At 35.2% G+C, this 25450-nt stretch overlaps 1 protein-coding gene across 1 annotated transcript; it reads right to left on the bottom strand.

Annotated features, from left to right (window-relative positions):
* Positions 1–10322: 10322 nt before the first annotated feature.
* Positions 10323–23660, bottom strand: LOC106063912 (uncharacterized). The gene is made up of 12 exons (XM_056009662.1): positions 23279–23660; positions 17874–19549; positions 16444–16547; positions 16177–16223; positions 15450–15619; positions 13664–14729; positions 13487–13527; positions 12761–12848; positions 12286–12368; positions 11686–11761; positions 11160–11237; positions 10323–10424 (listed from the first exon to the last, which is right to left on the bottom strand). The coding sequence occupies exons 1-12, from the start codon at positions 23402–23404 to the stop codon at positions 10323–10325; spliced, it is 3657 nt and encodes a 1218-aa protein (XP_055865637.1). The 5' UTR covers positions 23405–23660.
* Between the last annotated feature and the right edge of the window lie 1790 nt (positions 23661–25450).

Raw genomic sequence — 25450 nt, 5'->3', positions numbered from 1 at the left:
CGGGAGATACACATTTGAGACCAAAACAAAATCCGTTGCCTAGGACAGACGCAGACGGCGAAAAGAAAATCTAAATCGACCACCTGCGGGCATGGTTATGCTTGCCCTGGATGTGGCAAAATATGTAGGTCACAGCTGGGGCTGCACAGCCACGGGAAATACAACATTCCTTACTGATCTTCGGACTCGAAGACAAACCTTATTATTATAGGCCTATCATGCTATATTTTACCTTATTCTATCGAGTCCCTTCCCCCACCCTTTTTCCGGTCATGTGAAATTAAATCATTAGTAGGCTAAAAACTATAAAATGGAGAAAGGATATTTACACAGGTTGAGAACCCCTGTCTTAGTAGGTTCATTTTGATCCGCTTGTCCAATTTCTACGACCTGTCTGATGTCTCCAAACTGTTCAATATCTTCAATACTAGAAATATCCGAAACATTGAACCTGTGGACATATATTTTTCTTAATAATTTCAATCTAAAATATTTTTAAAAAAAACGTATCGCTTAAATAATTCATATTGAATGATGGCTTTATGGGTATTGGGACTCTAATTTCAGAACTAGATCTTGGAGGTCAATAATGCACAGTTTTTGAAACATCTATTGGCAAAATTTCAGGCACATCTACTAATATGTTATCATACTAAAGTTTACTAATTCAATATATTAATAAAGAAAACAACATACTTTTTGTGTGTTATTATTTTATTCAGCATGAGTGATAAATTTAAAAATTTCAGAAAATAAAATGAAATGTTTAATTTTTTGGCCAACTATAAGATAAAAAGTTAGAAATTTATTCCTGAAATATAAAATTCTGATTTTCATTTCACAAAAGAAAAAAAAAGAACCTTCGTATAACAAAATGTAGCCAAAAGAATGAAAATTCAGTAATGGACAAAAATATTAAAAGTGAAAAAAAAAAGAGTTTATTTCTCATAATACCTGTTTTACAACAATCATTTGAATGATATAAGCTGTTGGAAGTTGAACCCATCTGAGAGACATCTAGTGTCGAAACATCTCTTTAACAATTTCAATCAAACATAAACATTATCCCCCCCCCCCCCCCCCCAATATCCCCTTAAACCTTAGAATACTGAAAAAAAAATAAAAGTATGTGACATCGTGTGGACTATTGCGATAAACAGTGGGCGGTGATTCTGGCCCACACAAAGAATGTGATTAGAATGTTTCAATACATGGCGTCAACCATATTTGGGTTACCTATATTAATAAACAACCTGGTCATCCCGAAGATAATCTACTTAGCAAATATAGTAGAACCTCCTCCTAATTTCATAAATAGCATCAACACCACTATCAGAAATTTCATATTCAAAAACACAATAAGGAATATAAAACATACAACACTCATACAAGACAAAAAAGAAGGAGGGATAGGTTTACTTGACATCCACACAAAAATCAAAACACCTAGAATAAAATTTGTAGGGAAAGTAGTTAGGTCTCCCAATAACTTCCCCCTAGTATCATATTATTTTGGACTAAACAAACTCCTCCCCATTCAAAACAACACGCCACATCATTTTGGTAACCATACACATCCATTCCATAGATCACTCACAAGTCACATACCCAGAAATGAAAACTTAACACACCACGACTCAAAAACAATACACACTACAGTTAGAGTCAAATTAAAAGAAAACCTAAAGTTAGAATAAAGTGGGTCAGGGAGTTAGGGGTTAAACCAACAAACTGGACAGACCCATTCACGCATTTACACAACAAATACATAACACCCAAAGCACGAGAAGTGGTCTACAGATAACTATTCGGGATGACCGCAATAAAAGGAAGACTCAACTACAACAGGGTTCAAATATACCTGTGCAATTTGTAAAAAAGAAAACCAAACCCCAGAGAGACACTTATTTAGTGAATGTGAGCTGGTTGAGGAAGCAAAAAAAAACTTAAGAAGATAAATTGACACAGTCAAACCTGTGCAAATGTAAATACTGCTATTTTTAAAAAAATAAAGTACCTAAAGCCATAAATTTAAAAAAAAAAGAGATGTCAATGTAATTATTTTATCAGAATATAGAAACCTTATTTGGAATACCTACCTACAAATTGTCTACCATAATAAAATGTACAATAAACTATTGTTAGATTATATGTATAAGAAGATCACTGAACGCAAAGTGAAACAATATAGCACTAAATCAATGTAACAAGATTGTCCATTAACTTAAAGAATAGGGAATATAGATATATTTATGTATATGTGTATGCGTGTGTGTATGCGTGTGTATGGGTATATATTTCAAATGATTCCTTTATACATTTAAAGACCCTTTTGTTCCAAGGGGGGAAGGAAGAAAAAAAGAAAAGAAAAAAAAAGAGGGGAAAGGTTTTCTGAAATCCAAACCCAGAGAAACACCTATGTGGTAACTGTTGTGTGCTCAATTATAATTGAAACACTATGAACAACTAAGTCACTTAGAGGAGTGCCCCACCGCTAGTGAACCCATCAAACAAACTCACAAGTGCTTATGGTCCTCCTCTACAAGAGGAAGTTCATCAGTAGCACACCGTTACCGGAAGTCGGAGTCTTTTATCACAGACAAGAAATGTTGTTGTTCGAAGGAACTCACACCACTACAAACTTAAAAAATGAAGGAGAAACTTAGACAACGCCAGCGCTTCGTCCCAAGAGAGATTACAAGAATATACAAATTACCGAAAGAGTTTCGATCCATCAATTGTCTCATAAACAATGAATGCCATTGATATTCTCATCATTAAAGATCAGAAATAGACCGAAAAACTACTTAAGGATATCTTCATGCTTGTCATCCATGTGTAGTTGGAACTGAGGGCAGTGCCTCCTGCTCAGTACTACCAAGTCTGTTAACTTATTGACAATTATTGCAGCATTATGCCAAAATTTTATTGATTTTGCAATTATGTTTTGTAAGATAATGTTCTTGTATCTCGCCTCTAGCTTCTTGTTGTTACACAACTAAATTTGATAGCAATGTGATTTTAAAAATAGAAATTGCTAAACAATAGTTGGGTAGTAATGACTTAATATGAAACAAACATTTGTACATACTTAAAGTCAAAAAAACCTAAGTCCTATTGAGACCATACTTCTAAGGATCTTTCCCGGGAATTTACTCGCCTGCCCTGGCCTCTTGTTGTTACACAAACCCTATACTTATATTTCATGCAACTAAGATATTGCCACCTTTTCTTGCATATGTCAAATTGAAAAAATTTCGTTAAAAAAAAAACAACACTATTATGAGTACGACTCTAACAGACCCCTGTCACTTAAAGTCAATCAAGAGAAATTGTTGGAAGCAGAACTCCCCAAATTCTGACTTTTCCAGACATGATTGTCACCTTGGCTATAAGGACGTAGTGTCCCCTGTCTCAAGGGAGACAATCGAAAATTGTCAAGAAGGGCGAGTTTATATATATATTAATATATATATATATATATATATTGTTACGTATTTCTGAATTTTCTGGCTAGATGTATTAGTTGGCACACAAATAAAAACACAGCAAAGAACTTGACGACTAGACTTTCAGTTTCATATAACTTTAATGACTATTAACTCTAACAATTCGTTACTGTAACATGTAGCGTAGAAGACTGTACAATTTCTGTCAGTTTACAGTTAGCTATACTTCGTTGTAATTCATCTCTTCACTTCGTTGCAATTCATCTCTTCTCAACTTGCATCGAGCCGTATTCCACAGAACAGACCAACGACACACTTCCCAGTATCGCTCCAGGTCTCCCAAAGCTGAACCAAGTCGTACTCAAGTCTACTAATCAGAGCCGCACACGTCTTACATCGACTTATCGACTGTAACGGCCCAAGTCCACTGTAGTTCGCTGTATAGACTTTAACGACAGTAGTCCACTCCAGTTAACTCTACCCTAGTTAACTTGCATCGAGTCGTACACATTTCTCTTCCACAGAGCCGCACACGTCTTACATAGTCTGTATCGACTGTCACGACTCACTCACGACTCCATACGACTGACTTTCACATTAACTCTCTGGCTTATATAGAATCCCTAATCGCTTGTCCAAAGTTGCACAAACACGGCTAGTATCCTCTGGAATAACACGTGAGGAAACGTCACATCCTGTCTTTGTTTATACATGTAGATTCCAGAAAACATCGGCTGCAGTGTCATCTTGCCGGGGTCACAAGTTGTGACCTCTATCTGTCACTGGACATTGCTAGTACCTTTTGGAATAACATGTAAGGACACGTCACATCCTGTCTCTGTTTATACATGTACATTCCAGGGAACACCCGCTGCTGTGTTATCTCGTCGGGGTCACACGTTAACCTCTTCCTGTCACTGGTCATTTGTAACACTATATATATATTTGTTATGACATCAACCTTGTTCTTTCCTTAAGAACGCTTGCTGCAGTTTATCCACAGACATACCAAAAGCAGTGGCGTCACTAGGGGGTGCAGGGGGTGCGGTCCGCGACACCCGTTAGGGGGGTGACACCCAAGTGAAAAAAATGCACGTTTGGAATAACTGACAATTTTAAAAAAAATGTCAGTGGCTAAATATTGGAACATGTTATCCACACTGGATAAATAGATCTATAAATATTTTTAAAAATACTTCGGCAAAACATTTTTTTTTATGAAATTCTACAAATTGTTACATCATACTTTATATTAAATGCAGATGTGAAACTTTACTCTCAGCTACATATTAGCTGCATGTATATAAACACTGCTTTGATTTTCAACAATGTTTCTATCGAATGTATTGAAATAATAATAATAATAATAATGGAAAGCGTGGTAAATTAGTGGCAATAGATATTTCTGAAGATGAACGTAAAAGAAACTCTAGCCACGCTTGAACTTGGCTTGGCTTGGCTACCTAGAAGGGGGCTCGAGGTTCGACACCCGACTCGGGCAGAGTTGTGTTTACTGAGCGTCTCAGTAAAGGCAGCACGGAAAACCAACTCCTAGATACCCCCTCCCCCCCACTGGTCCACGAATGAGCTTGGACCAAAAGCATGACAGTAGCGCTATATAAAAGCTATAATAATAATAGTAATAGCTAGCATCGTAATATCAGAATGCCAACCAATTTTCACTGTTTAACAAATGACGACATTCTTTAGGCATAATATCTTATTGAAATCTCACATATAATTAAAGTAAACTTTGTAGAGTTGGAAAGAAAATGAGTGGCAATTGATATTTCTGAAGATGGTGATGTAATTTCCGAAAATGAACGTAAAAGAAACTCTAGCCAAGATGAAGGAAATGTTACAATGAATCAGTTGAATGATATAGACTTCAATATTTTAGGGAATAGTTTCTTATTGTCGTGTAACAATGTCACAAGAATGGCGCAGAAAGTTATCCAGAGCAAAGGGAAAAGTACACCAGTTGTAAAAAGAAGGGTTGTGATGCCTTCTATTAGGGATGATTTAGTCACTTAATAGCGATTGTATTTTGTTTTTGTTTTTTGTTGTCAACTATTTTCAACTAATACTATAGAAATGAAATAGAAATTAATCACTTAATAAGTGGTGGAAATAAAGTCCGAAATTGGAACATCAATGACGCAGGAAAACTAGTCATCAGGATTGAAAACTTGGAAAACATCCGGCTACAACTACATTTGACAAGGAAGTCTTCGCTATGATAGGTGTAAAGAAGAAAAAAAAAATGCCCAGGATATATTGCACGAACTGTTTCTATAAAATCAGAATATTTGACATTTCGTAACCATATTAACGACAAGTCTTTATTGAATATAGAATTTCCATTAAGAAGATGGAAATTGTTGTGTAATGAAAGTGTATCTATAATGTTGAAAAGTTTATAAATGTTTTAGAAAACTACATAAAAGATATACTTAGAAGAGTTATAATTACTGTATTTTGTTTGAAAGCACACCTGACATAATACATTTTAAGGGAGAAAAAGTTGGTGTGATCTACTTAACATCTTAATATCTACTTAATATCTAGAAATGAGTGAGCTTAAATTTAGAATATGTCGAGTTCAGGAATATCAACAAATGTAGCTTAGGTGTATGGAGGCGCGGTAACTGCGTGGTTAAGTTTCACCGAGGGTTCCAAGTTCGAATCCTGGTGAAGACTGGGAGTTTGAATTTCGGGAGCCTCCGGGTCAACCCAGCTCTAATGGGTACCTGACACTAGTTGGGGAAAAGTAAAGGCAGTTAGTAGTTGTGCTGGCTACATGAAACCTTCGTTGACCTTTATATAATCTCTTCATAGATCGCAAGTTCTTTACTTTATTTTAGCTTCGGTGTATGGAGCCTAAAGGAGTACAGGAAATTTTAAGAACCAAGATAAAAGCTATTTAATTGTTGACTATAATATTTACTTAATCAATGTGGTCAACATTATTTTTCAGAAAATGCTTCTTTGTTAAAATTTTTGGTACAGTGGTAATAATTTTTTCGTTCTTAAATTACAGCCTATAGAGGCGCCGCTTAAGATGTATTGCCAGATGTCTTTTATCTTACCAATCGTTGCTTTGTTTTATTTTTGGGATTGTAATTTACTTAAGGTTGCATTTTTAGCAAAATTGAAATACAGATAAATTGTAACAACTGAATTAAAAAAAAATAATTGACGCTTATTTTATAGTTATTTAAAAATCAGTTCATGTACTCAAGTATAAAGTATGTGTATTATGGCTAAACAAATAAACAAAAACACGGTAATTTTTCTTGGCCTGTATTGAACCAGTTGATGTGATGGTTTAGCTATTTCGGCTAATCAGCTTCCAGAAAGTTTGGTGATGACGTATAAAGTTGTTGTTTTTGCCAATGGAATACTGTGCATAGACATCGTGAGAAAACCCGTGTCACGGTGAAAAAAACAAAACAAAAAACAACAACAAAAAAAAAAACAAAAAAAAAAACAAACGAGGGAGTATATTTAAATTTTTTTTTTTTATAACCCGTGGTATAGCCTTCCGCAAAAGGCCAAAGTCGGGTCTGTGAAAGTGTAGGGACCACTGTAGCTCTTATAGCACACATTGTTCTTATAGAACGTCCAATTGGCTTCAATTTGCAGAGTGAGAGAGGAGACATAATATTGGTAGTGCACGGGTGTTTTCTTTTTTATTTGCTTCTGTTAATGCAGAACAATAAGAGTACAGCATATAATGTACTTACGTAATGTAGCTATGTCATGTTCTATGTTTTGTAGTAAAAATAAGGCCCACAGGAGAGTCGGACATACTGCATTGTTATTGCTACACCGTTAGCGACGGATAAGCAAGATAGCGTGATGAGTTAACGGTATATATAGAGAGTACCCTTACGGCTAAGGGCCCCGCATCTGAAGCTCTCCCCGGGCCCCGCGCATGGCTAAGGCCGCCCCTGGATAAACAGTCTGCTACTGACCAGTATTGCAGATGTGCTTAGACGTTGATGTTTTATTGTGTGTATTTTCGCTTTGACTCCCTGTGGTTGTATTATAGGTATACAATTTAAACGTGGGGGGAATGTCGTGAATTTGTTTATTTGGTTGTCACCCCTTAGTGTTTGTTTACATTCAGTGAAATAGAGCTTTGAATGTAACATGGTTTTGTTATTATAAAGTTCATCATCTACTTATTGATATTTTCACCCATTGGAATATTATGAATTTTAGGAGAAATCACACAATTTGTTTAAAAAATGTCACTAATATAAGTCATACGGGCCTATCATTCATAACCTTCTTCCATCGAGTCCCCCCAACCCTTCTTTTTTTCCTGCTATGTAAAATTTAATCATTGGTAATAACTATAAAATGGAGAAAGGATATTTAGACTACCTGATTAATCGCTTTTACTTTACTAGGCCAAAAATAAGGATATTCCAATATGGCGATATTTTTACAAAGCTCATATCAACTCATTCTGTCCATCTATTGGTCTGTCTGGTAAAAACTTTGATTGTGTTTTTGTTTCCATTTGCCACTCTCGGATCAAGTTGAAACTTCGCATCATTATTCATTATACCTGCTTTTGAACGCCTTCAGACGAGAGTTTGTCAGAATAATTTGAAATCTCTCGCCTGCCTACGACAGTTACCTAGTGGTGGTTCTATCAACCCTTCTATATAGATCTGAGACATTGGTGTTATAAAGAGTAAATATAAATAAATATAAATAAATAAATATATATTTATAATATATACAAATATAAGAAATATAGTTTATGCAGAACGTATAACACAATAAATTCAAATACATTTTTATAACATTTTTAGAAACATAGATAAGATCATTTTAAATCTCAGAAGTATTATCCTTATCGATAAAAAAGATTATTTTTATTATTATCTATTATTTATAGTTAGTCCAAAGCACAGACAAACTAGATTTTACAATTATAGATGTAATGGATTTCCTTTCAATTAATTTAACGATTACGTCTTACGCGTCATGCATCTAGTCATGTATGTTAACTAAGGACTTAAATTCTGCCAGGTCATTAGTTTTCCTGGCTGGCTTAGGTAAGGCATTCCATGCTCTAATAGCAATAGGGAAGATGGAGCATTTGTACAGATTTGTCCTAGCATAGAGAACGAGATATGTGCCTTCATTTCTGAGTATTCTATTCGGTTTTGTTTTTTTGTATTTGAAGATTATGATTCAGTGTTTTGTGTACAATTGCTACTTAACCCTAAAGGCTTTATAAATTTTGAGATTTTACTTAACGTGTTACTCTAATCTATAGACCTATTCAGTTTTTTTAAATCCTATATTATCAAACTTTCAAGCACATCTATCCACATTAATAGGTGTGACTGGCAACACTATTGCAGACTCCTTGGCCCACCAGGGAGAGTAAAATTCCACCTACTGTACAGGCTGTAAGTTTTCATCATGCTCTGGTTGTAATTAAAAAAAAAAACAGAAATGGAAAGTGGTTTGAGTGCTGGGACAAGTCCCAAAAATCTCGTGGAGTCTAGGAGCCCATGAGGCGTCCTGACCGCACTTCCCCGTGGTGGAGGCTGTCCAGGCCTGAGCAAGCTATTATAGCACAGTGCAGGACAGGCCACTATCCTGTTGGCTCGTATTTGTCACGACTATGGTCTGGGAAACCAAAAATTCTCGATCTGTATGGTGACATTTATGCACTATGCAAGACAGCAGGGTTTCTGTCCAGGGCTTTTGCTAGAGAGGATTTGAGTCTTTCAAGCCCTCACTCTAATGGAGTTTGATGATGATGATCCACATGAATGCATACTTAAGCAAACCAATATACTAATAAAGAAAAACAACATATTTTTTTAGTGTCCATCTCATTATTTTATTTGGCATAATTAATGCATTTTAAAAAATTCTGAAAAGATGTTGAAATTTTAATTTTTAGCCAACTAAAAGATAACAACTTAGAAATTTATTCCTGAAATATAAAATCCAGATTTCCATTTCACAAAAGAAAATATATTTGAAAAAAAAAATAATTTCTGTATAACAAAATTTGACCAAAAAATGAGAAAATTTAGTAATGGACAAACATTTTAAAGTAAAAAAAAAAGTGTTCATTTCTATTAGTACCTGTTTTACAACAATCATTTTACTCGCTATTTATCAGAAATTCAATGCTAAATGGCCATACCCCAGACACTATTACATGGCTGATAACAGTATAGAGCTACATTGGATAACAGTTGCAAACTTTGCTTATTTCAAAACTGCAGTCAATATAGTCGTAAGAAATCATTAGCAATTAGCATGAATCATTGCAACCATAGTAGTGCAAGCTTAGTGCATTTCTTCCATTAATACCATTAATACCAGTTGGTAGCATGAATAACATGTGAACTGGAAAGCATTAGAAAATGAACAACTTAAGATAAAAATAAAAATAAAAAATATGTCATTTACATCTTCCCAAATGTGAAAGCATGGGCTAGTAAAGATAATATAAGCTTAGACATTCTAGAAAATATCATTAGAAAATGAACAACTTCAGATAAAAATTAAAAAAAAATTAGGTCAATTGCATCTTCACAAATGTGAAAGCATGGGCTAGTAAAGACAATATAAGCTTTGACATTCTTGAAAATATCATTAGGGACTCGTGGTTTGAGTTAAAAATTAGATATTAAAATATAACTAATAATGCCATATCATGATAAGTTTTTGTTTAGTTCTATATTTACCGTTTATCTTTACACAGCTTTCGATATAGGACAAAAAATATTCATTTCATTACCAGCTAAACTTTTTTTTTTTTAATTTTTATAAGATTTTTTTTTTTTGTCTTTTTCTTTGACAGTGATAGTCTTCACAAATTTTGGTCTACTCTTTTTCGTCTTTAAAGCTTTGAATCTGGTTTTCGGCCAAGTCTTGAAGTCTTGGAACAGCGCTGGCTTCCACGGTGGGTGTGGTTTGTCCGGAGACCTAGAAGAGAGCAAATAGAAAGAAACCTTTCCGTGAACATCTGGCTAGGGTTACAGGTCCTTCTAATGAACATACGAGTCAATGACTGCTCGTTTATAGTAGCGTGTTCCGGTCTGTGCTTCTCTGCTTCATACAGGAGACGAGTATGCAAATAGGGAAGCAGAAAGGAACCCCAGTTAGTCTTAGGACTAAGTCCATTGCACTGCATGGGATGAAAGAAAACCCCAACAAACATGTCACTATTCACACTGTTCCTGAAGGGTTCGGGTTTGTTTTTTTTTCACTTTGAGCTCGCTTCTAATCAGCTAATCTTGGGGTACGAACCATCAGTAATTGGGATGCAATAATTGACACCATGGGTCCTTATAAAGATACAAGCACAATTTTAGTCCATTCAGCAGGGTGTCATAAGGGAGGCAACCCATGCTTTTAAACGACTGTGTATACTGTATAGTGTGGAACAAGGGAGGCAGCCCATGCAATTAAATATAGGGTAGTGTGGAAAAAAATGGGAGGCAATCCATGCAATTATTTAATGGCAATAACTTGCTATTTCGCGAATAACCAATCCAAAAAATGTAATTACTAAATAATTTTAAGTCTTCGCAATGTCAACCACTATGTTGCATCAGGAGAATTATGATAAAAATAAATATACATTTAATTATTATGAAAATAGCACCACACTTTATCACATTCTAAATAATACGGTAACAAATTTGAAAACCACCATACCTCATATAGTTGGTCCCTCTCAAACTCAGTTAGGGCCTGCCAATGCTGCAGCCACTCATCCTCAGAATGAGACTGTGACTATCAAAAAAAAATACGGTATAAGTTTTATATTTTATATCTAATAAGAAAAAAAAATCTAAATGCAATGATACACAAGGTAAAGAAAACCTGCTTCAAAAGCAGTCATGAGTTCTCAAACTTTAGGCAACATTATGTGTCTTATAAATTATCTATATGTCGTAAGATTTTTTTTAGAAAAATAAATATAGAAGTAAAAAAAAAGTACTTAAATCTGCCTAAAAATATTTAAAAAAATACATTTAGGCTACAAAACAATTAAGTTGTTAAAACCTAAATACTACTTCGTACTAAAACACACTCTACGCGGAGTAGCTTAAATTAAACTCTACAATATGGAATCATCCGTACATCTGTATTACACATCTTTAAAGATTTAGGTAGTAAATGTTAATGTAAATTACAACATATCGTGCATAACATATAAAAATATAAATATCAATAATACCTCGTTGCATTGGATGCAGGCCTCCACAAGACTCTTGTATTTATTCCATTTAGATCTGTCCATGTCTCTCATTGAACTGCAATAAATAGAAACAGAATAAGTGAAATGTTTCACCGATTATTCAGCGATCGACATCAGGTTCTAAATTTTTAACATTAACGTAATAGGCTTCTAAACTGAGGAGCCTGCGATTTTAAATTAATATTTTTTTGTCCAGCTAGTTTCCTTGGCATCTTTTTTTTAGGAAGGTGGTGCAGTAAATGAGGTTGGTCGTTTGCTGGCCATATGGCCAAGATTTCAATGGGGGTTAAGTCATTGCCAACCTTTTTACCACAATGTTAATATTGATTATTGCCGCTGACCCCCAAACTGTATAGGCACTGCCGTTCGTTTGGATACATCAGCTGCGTGGAGAGGGGGGAAATGATGTGTGGGCGACATCGTTCCGACCACAGCGAAACCCAAGGCATTCATCCCATTTCCATGAGATGATTCGCTTTGCGACTGAAGAGAGCCAAAGAATATGTTTTCTATTTAAATGAATAATAAAACGACACAAATAGGAGCTTAATCAACAAGCTCCACTAGCACAATAAATACCTTTGCAAAGCCTTTTCCACTTTTTCTTTCAATTGTTTCAACCACACACTTCTTTCCCTTTTTAGCAGCTCCACACTTCTTCTCTATGGACAAAGAGCAATAAGCTTCGTCCATTAAGCCGGTTAAAAAGCATAATGACATAGCAAATGTTCAATTGATTGAAAGGAAATCCATTACATCTATAATCTGTCAAATCTAGTTGGTTTGGGCTTTAGGCCTAATTATAAAGCGTGATGATAATAATAATAATCTATAACATCTATAAGGATAATAATTGAAAGATTTAAAATGATCTCATCTATGTTTGTAAAATTATCAATAATTTATTTGAATTAATAGTGCTCTACTTCTGCACAAACTTTCTTATCTATATATTATATTTATTTATTTATTTATATTTACTCTATCGAATGGATATAAGTAATCTAAAAAGGCTCTATACTTAATAATTTTGAAACCAATAAAAAAAAATTACCTCAGCTGCTTGACGCAAATTTCTTTCTTGGGCTAGCTCAAATTCCAAGCTCTGAAACACGCTGCATTCTGCTCCAAAGTAAGAAGGCCTGGTAGAAATTTATTTAAAAAAAAAAGATTTAAGGGGGCCTCCACACAAAATATATCTATTAAGTGTAAAGGCAATAAGGGAAAAACAAAACATTTACAAATTTTCCATAAATATGACATTCACTTATTAATATTAGTTATATCCTTTTTTGATTGAAGTGTTATGAGGGTTGGGACATCGACAAACGTTCTGCCCAGGACCTCCACTTAAAATGTTAGAGTGGTAAAGACCGTAAAGTGTCTGAGCATTAAACACTGTTTCCTAGTTGCCATTTAACATAATTTAAGTAAAAGTAATGTTAACTTCCCGATTCAGACTTTGCGCTCTATAGGGCTGATGAATTTATGGTTTCCTTGGCCAACGGCTAAAGAGCAGGGTGTTACGTGGCCAGCACGACCGACCACCTTTACTTTCCCCAACTAAAGTCAAGCGCTCAGTGAAGTTAGGTAAACTCAGGGGCGTCGAAAAATACCGAAATTCAAAATTCTTTACCGAGATTGGACCCCAGGACCCCAGGCTCAGAAGCCAAGCGCTTAACCACTCAAACACTACGCCCCAAACATAATGTAAGGTTGAGCTCAAAACAAATATAATTTTTATAAGAAAATTTCGTAATGCTTATGTTGTAATACTTACATTTCGACTGGGTTTTGTGGATGACTTGTTGCAGGTGGTGGCTGTGAAAAGATGAAAAAGGTAAGCTAGTATACAAGTGTGATAAAAAAAAAAAGAGGATACGTCATAAAATAGTATGGGTCATATTCACTCTATGTCTTTATAGGAATACCAAAAGTGAAGAGGTATAAGACTTACTACGTCGTTCTGTGTTGACATCTGATTCCTACTCTCTACAGGTTGGATTCTGTCCATGTAGGAAATGGGAAAGAAATCTTCTTCCTCGTCCTCGGTTATTGCCTGCCCTTGACTTGCTGCTAAAAATGGATTTCTTCTACCGCCAGGACTCCGCGAAAAGCTTCGTATCAGGGAAAGACCAATCGAGTTTTCAGGAGAGACGGGTTGTGGAACTTCGAGGTTTGCAGTCAACCTGTTTGAGCGCATGCCTATTGTAACTCCACCAATCATCGTGCCCATTTGAACTGATTGGTGATCCACTAGATTTGACCTTTCCACTAGAGGAGAGCTCACGTAAGGGAGAATTGGTGCCATCTTCCATGGGCCTCTGACAGATAAGATGGGTCTGTCGAACGGATCTATCTCTTGGGGTGGATAGTCTGGTTGAAGACGTGTCAAGACGCGTGAATTTCGAGTGGACTCCCTGGATGACATGAACTCGTGTATATTAAAGCTGTCAGACAAAACTTCATCTAACATTTGGCTCTGTTCTGGTATTGGGGGTCTTATTTCTGAAGCCGAGTTGAAATAGGTGTTTCTGTGTACCGGGGGTCTTATTTCTGAAGCCGAGTTGAAATAGGTGTTTCTGTGTACAGGAGGTCTTATTTCTGAAGCCGAGTTGAAATAGGTGTTTCTGTGTACCGGGGATCTTATTTCTGAAGCCGAGTTGAAATAGGTGTTTCTGTGTACCGGGGGTCTTATTTCTGAAGCCGAGTTGAAATAGGTGTTTCTGTGTACCGGGTCTTGAAGAAATGAACTGGATGCTTGGTGTTCCGTATGGCCTATAGTGTTGACAGCTTCATCATTCTCATGTCCGAACAATGAACGCCTTACCGGCTTTCGAATGACTTTGCTGATAGCCCCTTGGCTAGCATTCAGTGACATGGATTCTGGCATTTCTGGCAGTTCTTGAGAATTCTTATAGGCATATCCAGTCGCTTGAGCATTCATTTCATTTTGATCAGCTTCTTCGACCTGTCTGATGTCTCCCATATCTTCAATACTAGAGATATCCGAAACATTGAACCTGTGGACATATAATTTTCTTAATAATTTCAATCTAAAAGTTTAAAAAAAACCGTATCGCTTAAATAAATGTAAGCTTGAAAATACCTAATAGTAATACCTTTTAATATTTTTTTTTGTCTGAGAAGTGGAGCGGCTCTTGTAATTCACATATATATGTATATTCCTTGTCCTCATTCTGATTACCAGTAAAGAGTTTTATTGTAGCCAATGTCATGTAATGTTGCTACCATTTCGATATATACATACAGAATTAAACTTGAACCGACTTATGTTTGGAACAGAGATTGATGATATGGCAGTTTTAATTTAGATGGGAGGGAGGAGAGAGAGGGGTGGTTGAGAGTAAACAGACTAGACGATATTGTGTTACTTAAACGTAGGATACCATCGTTGATTTGACCTTATTAATTTACATTAATTTTATAAACATTACTTTCTGTTATGTAAAAAGAGCATGCATTTCCCTTTAATTCTAGACCAAATAAAACATTTTCTGATAACAAGCGAAAAAGCTTAATCATAACAGGGGAGTTAAATAGTAATGAGCAAAATGAAGAATTCAGTAGAAACGTGGACAAATAATTACGGAGACAAAGAGTTAAAGATTAAACAGATTCTACCACAACAGATTCTACCACAACAGATTCTACCACAACAGATTCTACCACAACTTCACAACAAAAGCTGCAAACTACAACAAAATGATAGTGATACTTACTCTTCATCTAACACCACTGATCTGGTGTCCTCGTCATCGGAGGATCCATTACTAGCCTCGCTTTCATCTAAATAAAAGAGATCGTCAACTGGACTCTGTCGTGGTGTTGAGTTTCTGATCAAGGCAGCTCGATCTCTAATCCTCTCTCGCATTATAAATACTGGCCCAGGCTATTTTTAAAAAAAAAGAAAAGAGACTTCGTTATGACTGCAGTTCAAAATGTTTAATTCAATCGCAGCCCAGATGAAACTGGAATAAAATATTTCTCCTAAAATCGTATTTACTCTGATAGCTTATATTGTAGATATAAAAACAAGGTATTGTATCTTATTTGTAAAGTGTTATGTTTAGTTGATAGTCGTTAAAGACATCTACCTAAAAAGGAGGCGTCGGGTTTGAATCCCATGCAGACTAGGGATTGATCTGAGTTGTGTAAGCTGGGCACCCAAAAGGCTGCATGAAAACCTCCCAGATATCCCGCCCCGCATTTTCCCAACCTCAAGAAAGATTAGACCAGATTATTAAACTAATTGGTTCATTTTTATTGATTTAATGTATTGTCATCGATAAGGATTAACTGTGCGAAAATGGGATGAAGGCATAAAAAAGAATCCACCCCGACAGAGTGAATGAGGAAATACGATTGGTAAAAGGAAGTGTCAGAAGAACCTAGCGGTCTACAAATGACCTGATCTAGAGCAAACAATGTTAGAGAACAAATACTCACGTTATCATTCTCCCACACCCTCCGGCGTATGTACACCCTTCTACCACCTGTAAAATAATTCATTATATATTTAATACATTTTTACAGATTATCTAATAATTACTTTCTAAATAATGAAGAATTGTCTAACCACAAGCGTGCTTGCATTCCATGTATACATTTCATTATAGTTTATAAACATTCAAATATTTATATTACATACACTATTATACACACGAAATGTGAATGTTAGGTGGAGACTAATTGTTTCAAATAGAAAACACTCACTATGTAAAGTTAACCGATAATAAAGACGGACCCTTCTTACAGCTTGCGCATGCGGCCTAGCGTCTGGAGCCTCGAACACGAAATCGTCTTGGATGGAGTGTGAGCTATCAAAAGAAAGACAACAAAACAAGACAATGTTAGCTGCTTATTTGTTTTTTGTTCTACTAAACATTTCCTTAAGTTTTGGGGGGGACCGGTGATTGGGTTTTCAACGATGACCCACCCAACTCTTATTCGTTGCTGTTGGCCCTCTTACCGTGAAGAGCACCAGGTACAGGCCTATCCGTTAAGAGAAATTCTTCCTTACGGTCAACAGGATAATTGAGACACGGACACTCTGATCCTTCTTCTACCTTCTTTTAGAGCGGCTTTCTACAGGGGGGCGTGCAGCCCTATTCAGAAGAAGCATTATCGGCTACATTTATCATAGATAAAGAGAGACGCCATGTTTTGTGTTATAGGATCCTGCCTTATGACGTCTGGATCGCTTTACTCCGTCGACCGAGATATCACTTAGCGAAAAGTGACCCTTTTTTTTTTCAAGGAAAGAATCAGGGCGTGCGGAAATAACTACGAATAGTAAACACATCAATTATATTATTGCAGCAACATAATCATCATTACATGATATTATTTCATTGTATTATTATATTATGGTGCATGTTTCATTTACAGTCAACCCTTGATAGTCCGACGGTTAAGGGATAGGAGGAATATCGGATTATCGAAAATGTTTGATTGCCAAAGGCTAGCTGTAAGTCCAAGAATAGGACCGTGCATGTCAAGGAAATTTAATTTATGATGACTTTCAATGCTATTAAATAGACAATAGATTAAAATCTTTTTCTCTTCTTTGGCTTTCAAATGTATTTCTTATCTCTACGTTCTAATTATCATTGTCTAATTATCATTATCATTATCTAATTATCATGTTGGAGAGTTCATAGAATCTGTTTCTATATCTGCGCTGTGGGTTCTAAATAGATAAGAATAGCTTTTCATCTACTAGGATGTTTGGAGGTCAGTGTCCTTTTCAGGTCTCTCAGTAAATGTATCGTATCTTAAAGATTAGATGAGTGACTTCAAAAGAGAAAATATTTATTTCATGTGTCAATCAAGTCATGCATGTTAACCACTCAGCTAATTCGTTTTCCTGGCTGGTTTAGGTAACCCAGGACCATTCTCTTAATGACACTAGGGAAGAAGAAGTACGGTTTATTCCAGGGTATGAAATATAAATGTACCTTTGTGTCTTTCTATTATCTTTAGGTTATTTAAGACAATGGTTGTTGTTTTTTTTTACAAATAAATATAGAATATAAATAAAATAAAGTTCTTATTTAAAAAATAGTTCACAGTCCTTATCTTTTTAGGATTTATATAAACAAAATAGATTTAATTATGAAAATAAAAATGTTTACTATACCAACCTGCTGATATCCGTAGAGGACTCGTATAAAGAGTCTGACTGGATGTCAACATTGGCCTCCTCAAGTGATTCTTCGAAACTTGACATCTCAAAGTTGGAGAGTTCGTTGATAGAGTCATCATCAAGATTGGGAAATTCGTTTGCCTCTTCTTCTTCTTCTTCTTCTTCTTCAAAACCGAATTCGGGAGGTGCCATGACTACGTTAGCGGCGCGCCCATACGCCTCAAATTCTAATCTGGCTTGCCTATCTACTTCAGCTAATCTTGCTTGCTCAGGTGACAAATTTTCTAATTCGACTGACTCATTTTCTGATTCGGCTGACTCATTCTCCTCAGCTTCTAATCTAGCTTGCTCGTGTGCCCGAGCTTCTAATTCGGCTCTCTGGAAATGCTCGGCTAATAATCTGACCTGCTCTCTGGCTTGCTCAACTAATCTTGCTTGCTCAGGTAACTCATTTTCTGAATCGCCTGACTCATTTTCTGATCCAACTGAGTCATTTTCTGATCCAACTGAGTCATTTTCTGATCCAATTGACTCATTTTCTGATCCAATTGACTCATTTTCTGATCCAATTGACTCATTTTCTGATCCAATTGACTCATTTTCTGATCCAACTGACTCATTCTCCTCAGCTTCTGATCCAACTGACTCATTCTCCTCAGCTTCTGATCCAACTGACTCATTCTCCTCAGCTTCTGATCCAACTGACTCATTCTCCTCAGCTTCTGATCCAACTGACTCATTCTCCTCAGCTTCTGATCCAACTGACTCATTCTCCTCAGCTTCTGATCCAACTGACTCATTTTCCTCAGCTTCTGATCCAACTGACTCATTCTCCTCAGCTTCTGATCCAACTGACTCATTCTCCTCAGCTTCTGATCCAACTGACTCATTCTCCTCAGCTTCTGATCCAACTGACTCATCATCAGCTTCTAATCCAGCTTGCTCGTGTGCCTCAGCTTCTAAATCGGCTCTCTGGAGAGCCTGGGCTGATAATCTGGCCTCCCTACGTGCCCGAGCTTGTAATTCGGCTCTCTTGTAAGCCTCATCTAAAAATCTGGCGTGCTCACGTTCCCGAGCTTCCATTTCGGCTCTCTGGCGAGCTTCAGCTAATAATCTGGCTTGCTCACGTGCTGGAGCTTGTAATTCGTATTGCTCTAATGCCTGAGCTAATAATCTTGTTTGTTGACGATTTGGCCTATAATCAACATTGTCTTGCTGGTACACGCTAACACCAAAGCTGGCAATATTTTTTTCTTCTCTTTGTTTGGCACTGGCTTTCTCCTTTTGTTCTTTAGAACTAGCTTGCTCTTGTGCTTCTTTAGAACTAGCTTGTTCTTGTGCTTCTTTAGAACTAGCTTGTTCTTGTGCTTCTTTAGAACTAGCTTGCTCTTGTGCTTCTTTAGAACTAGCTTGCTCTTGTGCTTCTTTAGAACTAGCTTGCTCTTGTGCTTCTTTAGAACTAGCTTGCTCTTGTGCTTCTTTAGAACTGGCTTGCTCGTGTGCTTCTTTAGAACTAGCTTGCTCATGTGCTTCTTTAGAACTGGCTTGCTCATTTGCATTTTCATCTTGACTGGGTTTCTCATATGCTCTTTCTAGGCTTGGTTGCTCCACGGGCTCATGTTCTTGGATGGGAGGTCCACATGCTCCTTGTTCATTGGACGATGCTGAGGACGCCTGGATAAATCAAATTATAAATGTATTTAGTTTTAATTTTCCCATTAAGAGATTACAATTTGTTTTTAATTTGAAATTTTAAGATATGTTTTAAGCTTTTGTTTACGTTTTGATGTTAGGTCTGATCGCATCATTACTAAAATGTTTTTAAAAAACTACAAAAAAAAAAAACAAAAAAAAAAACAATTCAGATTATTGGTTAAGTTCATACTAATAAAATATATATTTTGTTTTCAAGGGAATGTACTCTTTGTTTACGTGTAGATTTGTCAATTTGAGTTTTCGGTGCTAAAAATGTAGGCCTACATACAATATATAAGGATACTAGAATCTCCAGTTTATCAATACGATCGTATTCTCCACAAATGTTTAGACCGGCCTCCTAAATTCTGAAAATCTCCTATTGAATGTACACAATTTCATAGTTGGGAGACATTTCACTTTTTTTATCTCGTTAATATACAAGAGTTCCTTTCAATGTTTACATAAACATAACAAAAAAAGAGAAAGGACCAAAAAGGAATGCCATCCCAGTCATCGGTTTTGTATGTACCACCCAGTCTGGTATGGCATCTGTGACATTAATATCAGTTGGAAAAATTAAAATACTGAAAATGTAGTAACTGTGCTGTGGTATGTAAATATTTTATGGCGAGCGCAATAAAGGGCGTTCTCAATGGAGGTAAATGAAAGAGATGGTCCTTCAAGGAACCAACACCTATGTAGCCCATGATTGTTCCCAGTACGGCCACAAGCACTTTCATTGTTTTATCTGTTAAATTTTTTTTTTCATTGTATTTATCAGTATTAAAATACAGCCCCCATGACTTTATACCTAATAGGTCACAGAACACACGCTACAGTTGGGATGATTTCCAGAAGCGCAGGATGTAGCATAGTCTATATCTAGATGCTTTTCATTTCGCTATTTGGTAGGCAAGAGAGCTTCCTGGTCAAGGGAGATCATTTTATGACTTAATTGTACCGGGCATACCTTTTAAACGAAACCTAACAGACAGACATCATGAACCCAAGAAATGTTGAACATGATGGCCGCCATTTATAAATACTATTAATTAATTATTATTTATATATGCAGGAAAAAGGATAGGATATAGAACAAATCGTATGTGGCTATGTAAGCGAAGCCTCAAGTCTAATAAGGGTTTATTTAGGAGATTCAAACCAGAGTGTTGGCTTCCTTTAAGACAGCACAGTTCTAAGTCTGAGCTACAAATATAAGGTCTGAGTAAAGATTACAATGTTATTAATGCGTCAGTGGTATCTTTGTTTTCCTCATATGTATATATATATATATATATTATATATATATATATATATATTATATATATATATATATATATATATATATATATATATATATATTATATATATATATATATATATATTATATATATATATATATATATTATATATATATATATATATATATATTATATATATATATATATATATATTATATATATATATATATATATATTATATATATATATATATATATTATATATATATATATATATATTATATATATATATATATATATATATATTATATATATATATATATATATATATATATTACATTTCATGTTCATAAAATAGGTGTGAACGATGATTTCCACTTAGATGGTGGGAGCGGGGGTTTGGAAGTCAAAACTTAGTCAAAACGTAGTAAAATAAATAATTTTGAACCAATTTGTTCTAGCCTATGGTACAGGGAATTTTTCCCTTATCTTTTGTGTCTTTCTGAGTATTTCTATTTCGTATTAGAAGATTATGGTTTAATGCTTTATGTATAATAGCTACGATCCCTTCCATCCTTAAGGGTTTTTAAATTTAATGGTTTTACTTAACTTTAACTTAACTTACAATTAGATATATATTTCAACTCAAAAATCGTGAATAATAACAATTTTATTGTTCAAGCTATTTAAAGTTAATTTAGTAAAAAAATTATAAAATGCCTACATCGGTTCAGTTGTACTAGCTGTCTTGAGCTACAAGCCAACAACCCACCAACAACATGGGAAAGGGGGGGGGGGTGGCGAAAAAATGTTCAGACCTTGTCGACTTGAGCGGAAACCAGGCGTATCTTCTACATCCAAGAACTTTTTACAACGCTTACAAATTATGTAGGCAACACTATTCCCCCACTCCAAAAAAAAAAAAAACAGAAAAAAAAAACCCACAAACACACCACGTTTTAGTGAAATTTCATGACGTTAATTTAGTTTATATACAGTGTTCAATTAATAACAGGCTAAATGAAAAAGAATCTAAAAATTGTGACAACATTTTTTTTCTTTTTTATTAAATTCTAAAAAAAAAAAAAAAAATATCTCACGGACCTCACTGTAGGAGCCTACATCGCTCCTCTGGGCTCCAGCTTCTAAAGGGGGCTCGAACGAAAATGTTATCTAGTGAGAATGTGAGAAACACTGCCTTACTATGTTTTATTTCAAGTCATTGTATAAGTGACTTGTGCTTCTGATTATTTACTTTGTATTAAACCCAAGAAAAATATTCAACGCTGAGTTGCTTCATTTGAAGTATAAATGTGTATGTCAGATCATTGTGGATACAATGCACATCTCTTCAAATAACAATCGTGATAATTATTAAGAAAGTTAAAGAAATGTTGAAAAAGTTGCACTGTCAATGGTTTTTGTATAACGAGTTGTTTATTTTAATAGGCTATTTTAACGTACAATAACAAACAAGTGAACATATCCACATGCAGACCATATAACACTGTTAAGCAGTCAAAGTTATCGATGTATGTTATTATTTATGAGTTATGATCATTTACGCTGTTCAGCTCATCAATTTACGCTGTTCAGCTCATCAATTATAATAGTCGCTAATACAGCAGAATAAGCGAGTGGGCAGAATGAGATTTGTTTTTAGTGTTTATCACAAAGAACAAGATGTCAGAAGTCTGTAGGCAGTATATCCGAAATTGTTCCTAATGCTTGGTTTGTAATGTTACTTAAGGGATACGACAACAGTGCGAATATGAAAGGAAAAAATGAAATGGTCTACAAAAAAAAAATGGATTTAAATCAAAGGCCAATTTTGAAACAAGTGTCCAGCTCAGTGTTAGTTTAATTTTTTTTTTCTAGAAAAAAAAAGAGGGGGAAGGGCATTTTTTATTTGGCATGCAGGCGGCCATAAAGCCTCTCGGCGGCCCTGGATGGGGGCAATAATATATATCCACGTGTTGAAACTTTAATGAATTATGTGTTTAAATGAAGGGAGTGGGAGGGGAAGTATGGAAGATGTTTCCTTAATTGTGTTTGTGTTTTAACACCAAGCTGCTTTCTCTGAAGGCCCAGAAGTTTTTTTTTTTTTTTTTTTTTTTTTTTATTAAAGTACGTGACCAGCGTTTGAGTGTCTTTATTCTCAGGAAACAGGACACCCACAACATTATATATATATATATATATATATATATATTCAAAATCAAGATGTGAATATTGGTATATTAGGTCATGTAAAATAGAATTGTTTTATTTTTATAATAAGGTCCATTTGGCCTCACAAGACAAGGGTAATTTAAAGTTGTTACGTAAACAGAAATCATGGCATAAATCTACATAACAGTGCAAGTGAAAAAATACAGATATAACCTTTTAGTAAAATGATTCATCACCAGCGTATTGAGCTGACATATAAATATTTCTATAAGATAATTAGTAGGCCTACTTACAGACTGGTCTGTGTTCAAATCCTGTTGTTCGGGGTCCCTGTTTTCCTCCAGATGTTCTGTGTCTGGTGGCTCGGTGTTCAAGACTCTAGGCCTATCCCCACAACTGAAGAGTTTAAAAACAGGCATACTGTAACCTTAGCAACAACGATGGCCGTGTGTAAGAAACAAGAAAAAAAAACTGAACAAATAATCCTTTCGAATCACTCAGTAAAATCCAATAGAAGAATATATATGCACTGAATCACTTTGGGTGTTGGGCTAACACCCAAACTGTGCTGAAAAGCACAATCGGCAGTGACGCCAACACAGAGTGTAGCCTACCCAACAAGGAAGCTTACAGAGTCCAAAACATTATGAATAGCTAAGAAATTTGGGGTTTGGGTCCTCGAAAAAAAATTCGAGAATTAGACGATCGCACTTTTTTTCGGGGCTCTTATAGTTGGGTCTGCTTGACCACAACGCACAGGTGGTGACCAATCGCGCGATGGCTAGCGTCGGTCCAATGGCGTGTCGACTGAGGGCGGGGCTACAGGAAGTGGTCAAAGACAAGGTGACACGCGACCGAGCTCGCGCTGGACGGCCATTATTGATGATGTAGTGATTTGGCTTATCAATTACCCTACCATCCCCCCGTGGATATTTATTCATTGTTCATTGCTCGACCATATATATATATAAATAGAGAAAGAGAGAGAGAGAGAAAGATAGATAGATAGATAGATAGATAGATAGATAGATAGATAGATAGATAGATAGATAGATAGATAGATAGATAGATAGATAGATAGATAGATAGATAGATGGATGGATGGATGGATGGATGGATGGATGGATGGATGGATGGATGGATGGATGGATAGATAGATAGATAGATAGATAGATAGATAGATAGATAGATAGATAGATAGATAGATAGATAGATAGATAGATAGATAGATAGATAGATAGATAGATAGATAGATAGATAGATAGATAGATAGATAATTTTTGTAGTTCCAAACACTTTAGTTTTCTTGAAGCCCGTCTTTTACTACTGCGCACTTGTACAGTCCGTGCCACATTAATATGTAGGGAGTCAACGGAAGGTGTTGATTAAAGGGGACAGAAGATTTTGAATAGTCGAGGACGCTATCATTTAAAGTTTAAGTTGATTGGTAAAACTGTGGTGGAAAAAAAAAATTCCCAACCCAATTTTTATGTAACCTTCCAATTTAAATTTCTTGAGATAATTCCCATAATCGAGCATGTGTGATCTATTACTATTTAATTAATTGATTACTTAATGGCTATTATTTTATTAATTTATTAACGTCAATGTTGCCAACTAAATATTTTTTTAAAACGAAGAGCTTAGAACATTTGATTCATCAATGAAAAATAGTGAACAATAGACTGAAAGAAAGCTTTATTTGTAAAGTAGTTATGAGACGTATAGTTATTGTTTTTTGAACCCTAAACTACGTAAAAGAACATCGAAAAGAAAAGCACTCGTATTCTAATAATTATTTTGACATTTTTATAAAATAATACAGATCTAGAAAAATCTATTTTAATGTAAAATCTAAAATCATATGGATTTTCTGTAGATAAGATAAGAATTTTTGAAACATTATCTCAATGAAAACTAATGGGACATGGCTTTATATCATACGTTGGCGTAATTATAAAGTTTTGTAATAGGGTTTGTTGGACTAGTCCGTTTCGTTTCTTTGATTAAAAAGTATTGGGCCGGAAGTGGCCTTTTTCCCTATATATCTTTGCATTTTTCAGTTCTCTCTTTAAATTAAACTGACATTATTATGCTATAATTTTAAGTGTGCCTGATAGAGATACAAATTCTGCACAAAAATACGGGTAGTTGGGATCAAACCCGATAGAGGCTATAAAAAGAAAAGACCTGAAACTAGCGCGTAAAACTACACATTTACAGTACTTTATTTGATGAGTATTTTACCCAAGATCTGTGTTGTTTTTTTAGGACTAGCTTATTTCAAGTACCCGGCATTTTCCAATACACAATTTCATACACAAAATAATTGTTGAAAAAAATTGTAGTGATTTTAAACTTTAAATGATTACTTAAAAAGGTGTTACTCTAATCAATTTTGAATATTATTTTGTTATGAATGTCACTGTCTATTTTGTTATTTTGTGTCTGTTCTAGTTTCTTAA

The sequence above is a fragment of the Biomphalaria glabrata genome, chromosome 14, assembly GCF_947242115.1.
Source record: "Biomphalaria glabrata chromosome 14, xgBioGlab47.1, whole genome shotgun sequence".
Lineage (NCBI taxonomy): Eukaryota > Metazoa > Mollusca > Gastropoda > Planorbidae > Biomphalaria > Biomphalaria glabrata.
The sequence above is the reverse complement of the archived record's forward strand: the minus strand, read 5'-3'. Positions and strand labels throughout refer to the sequence as shown.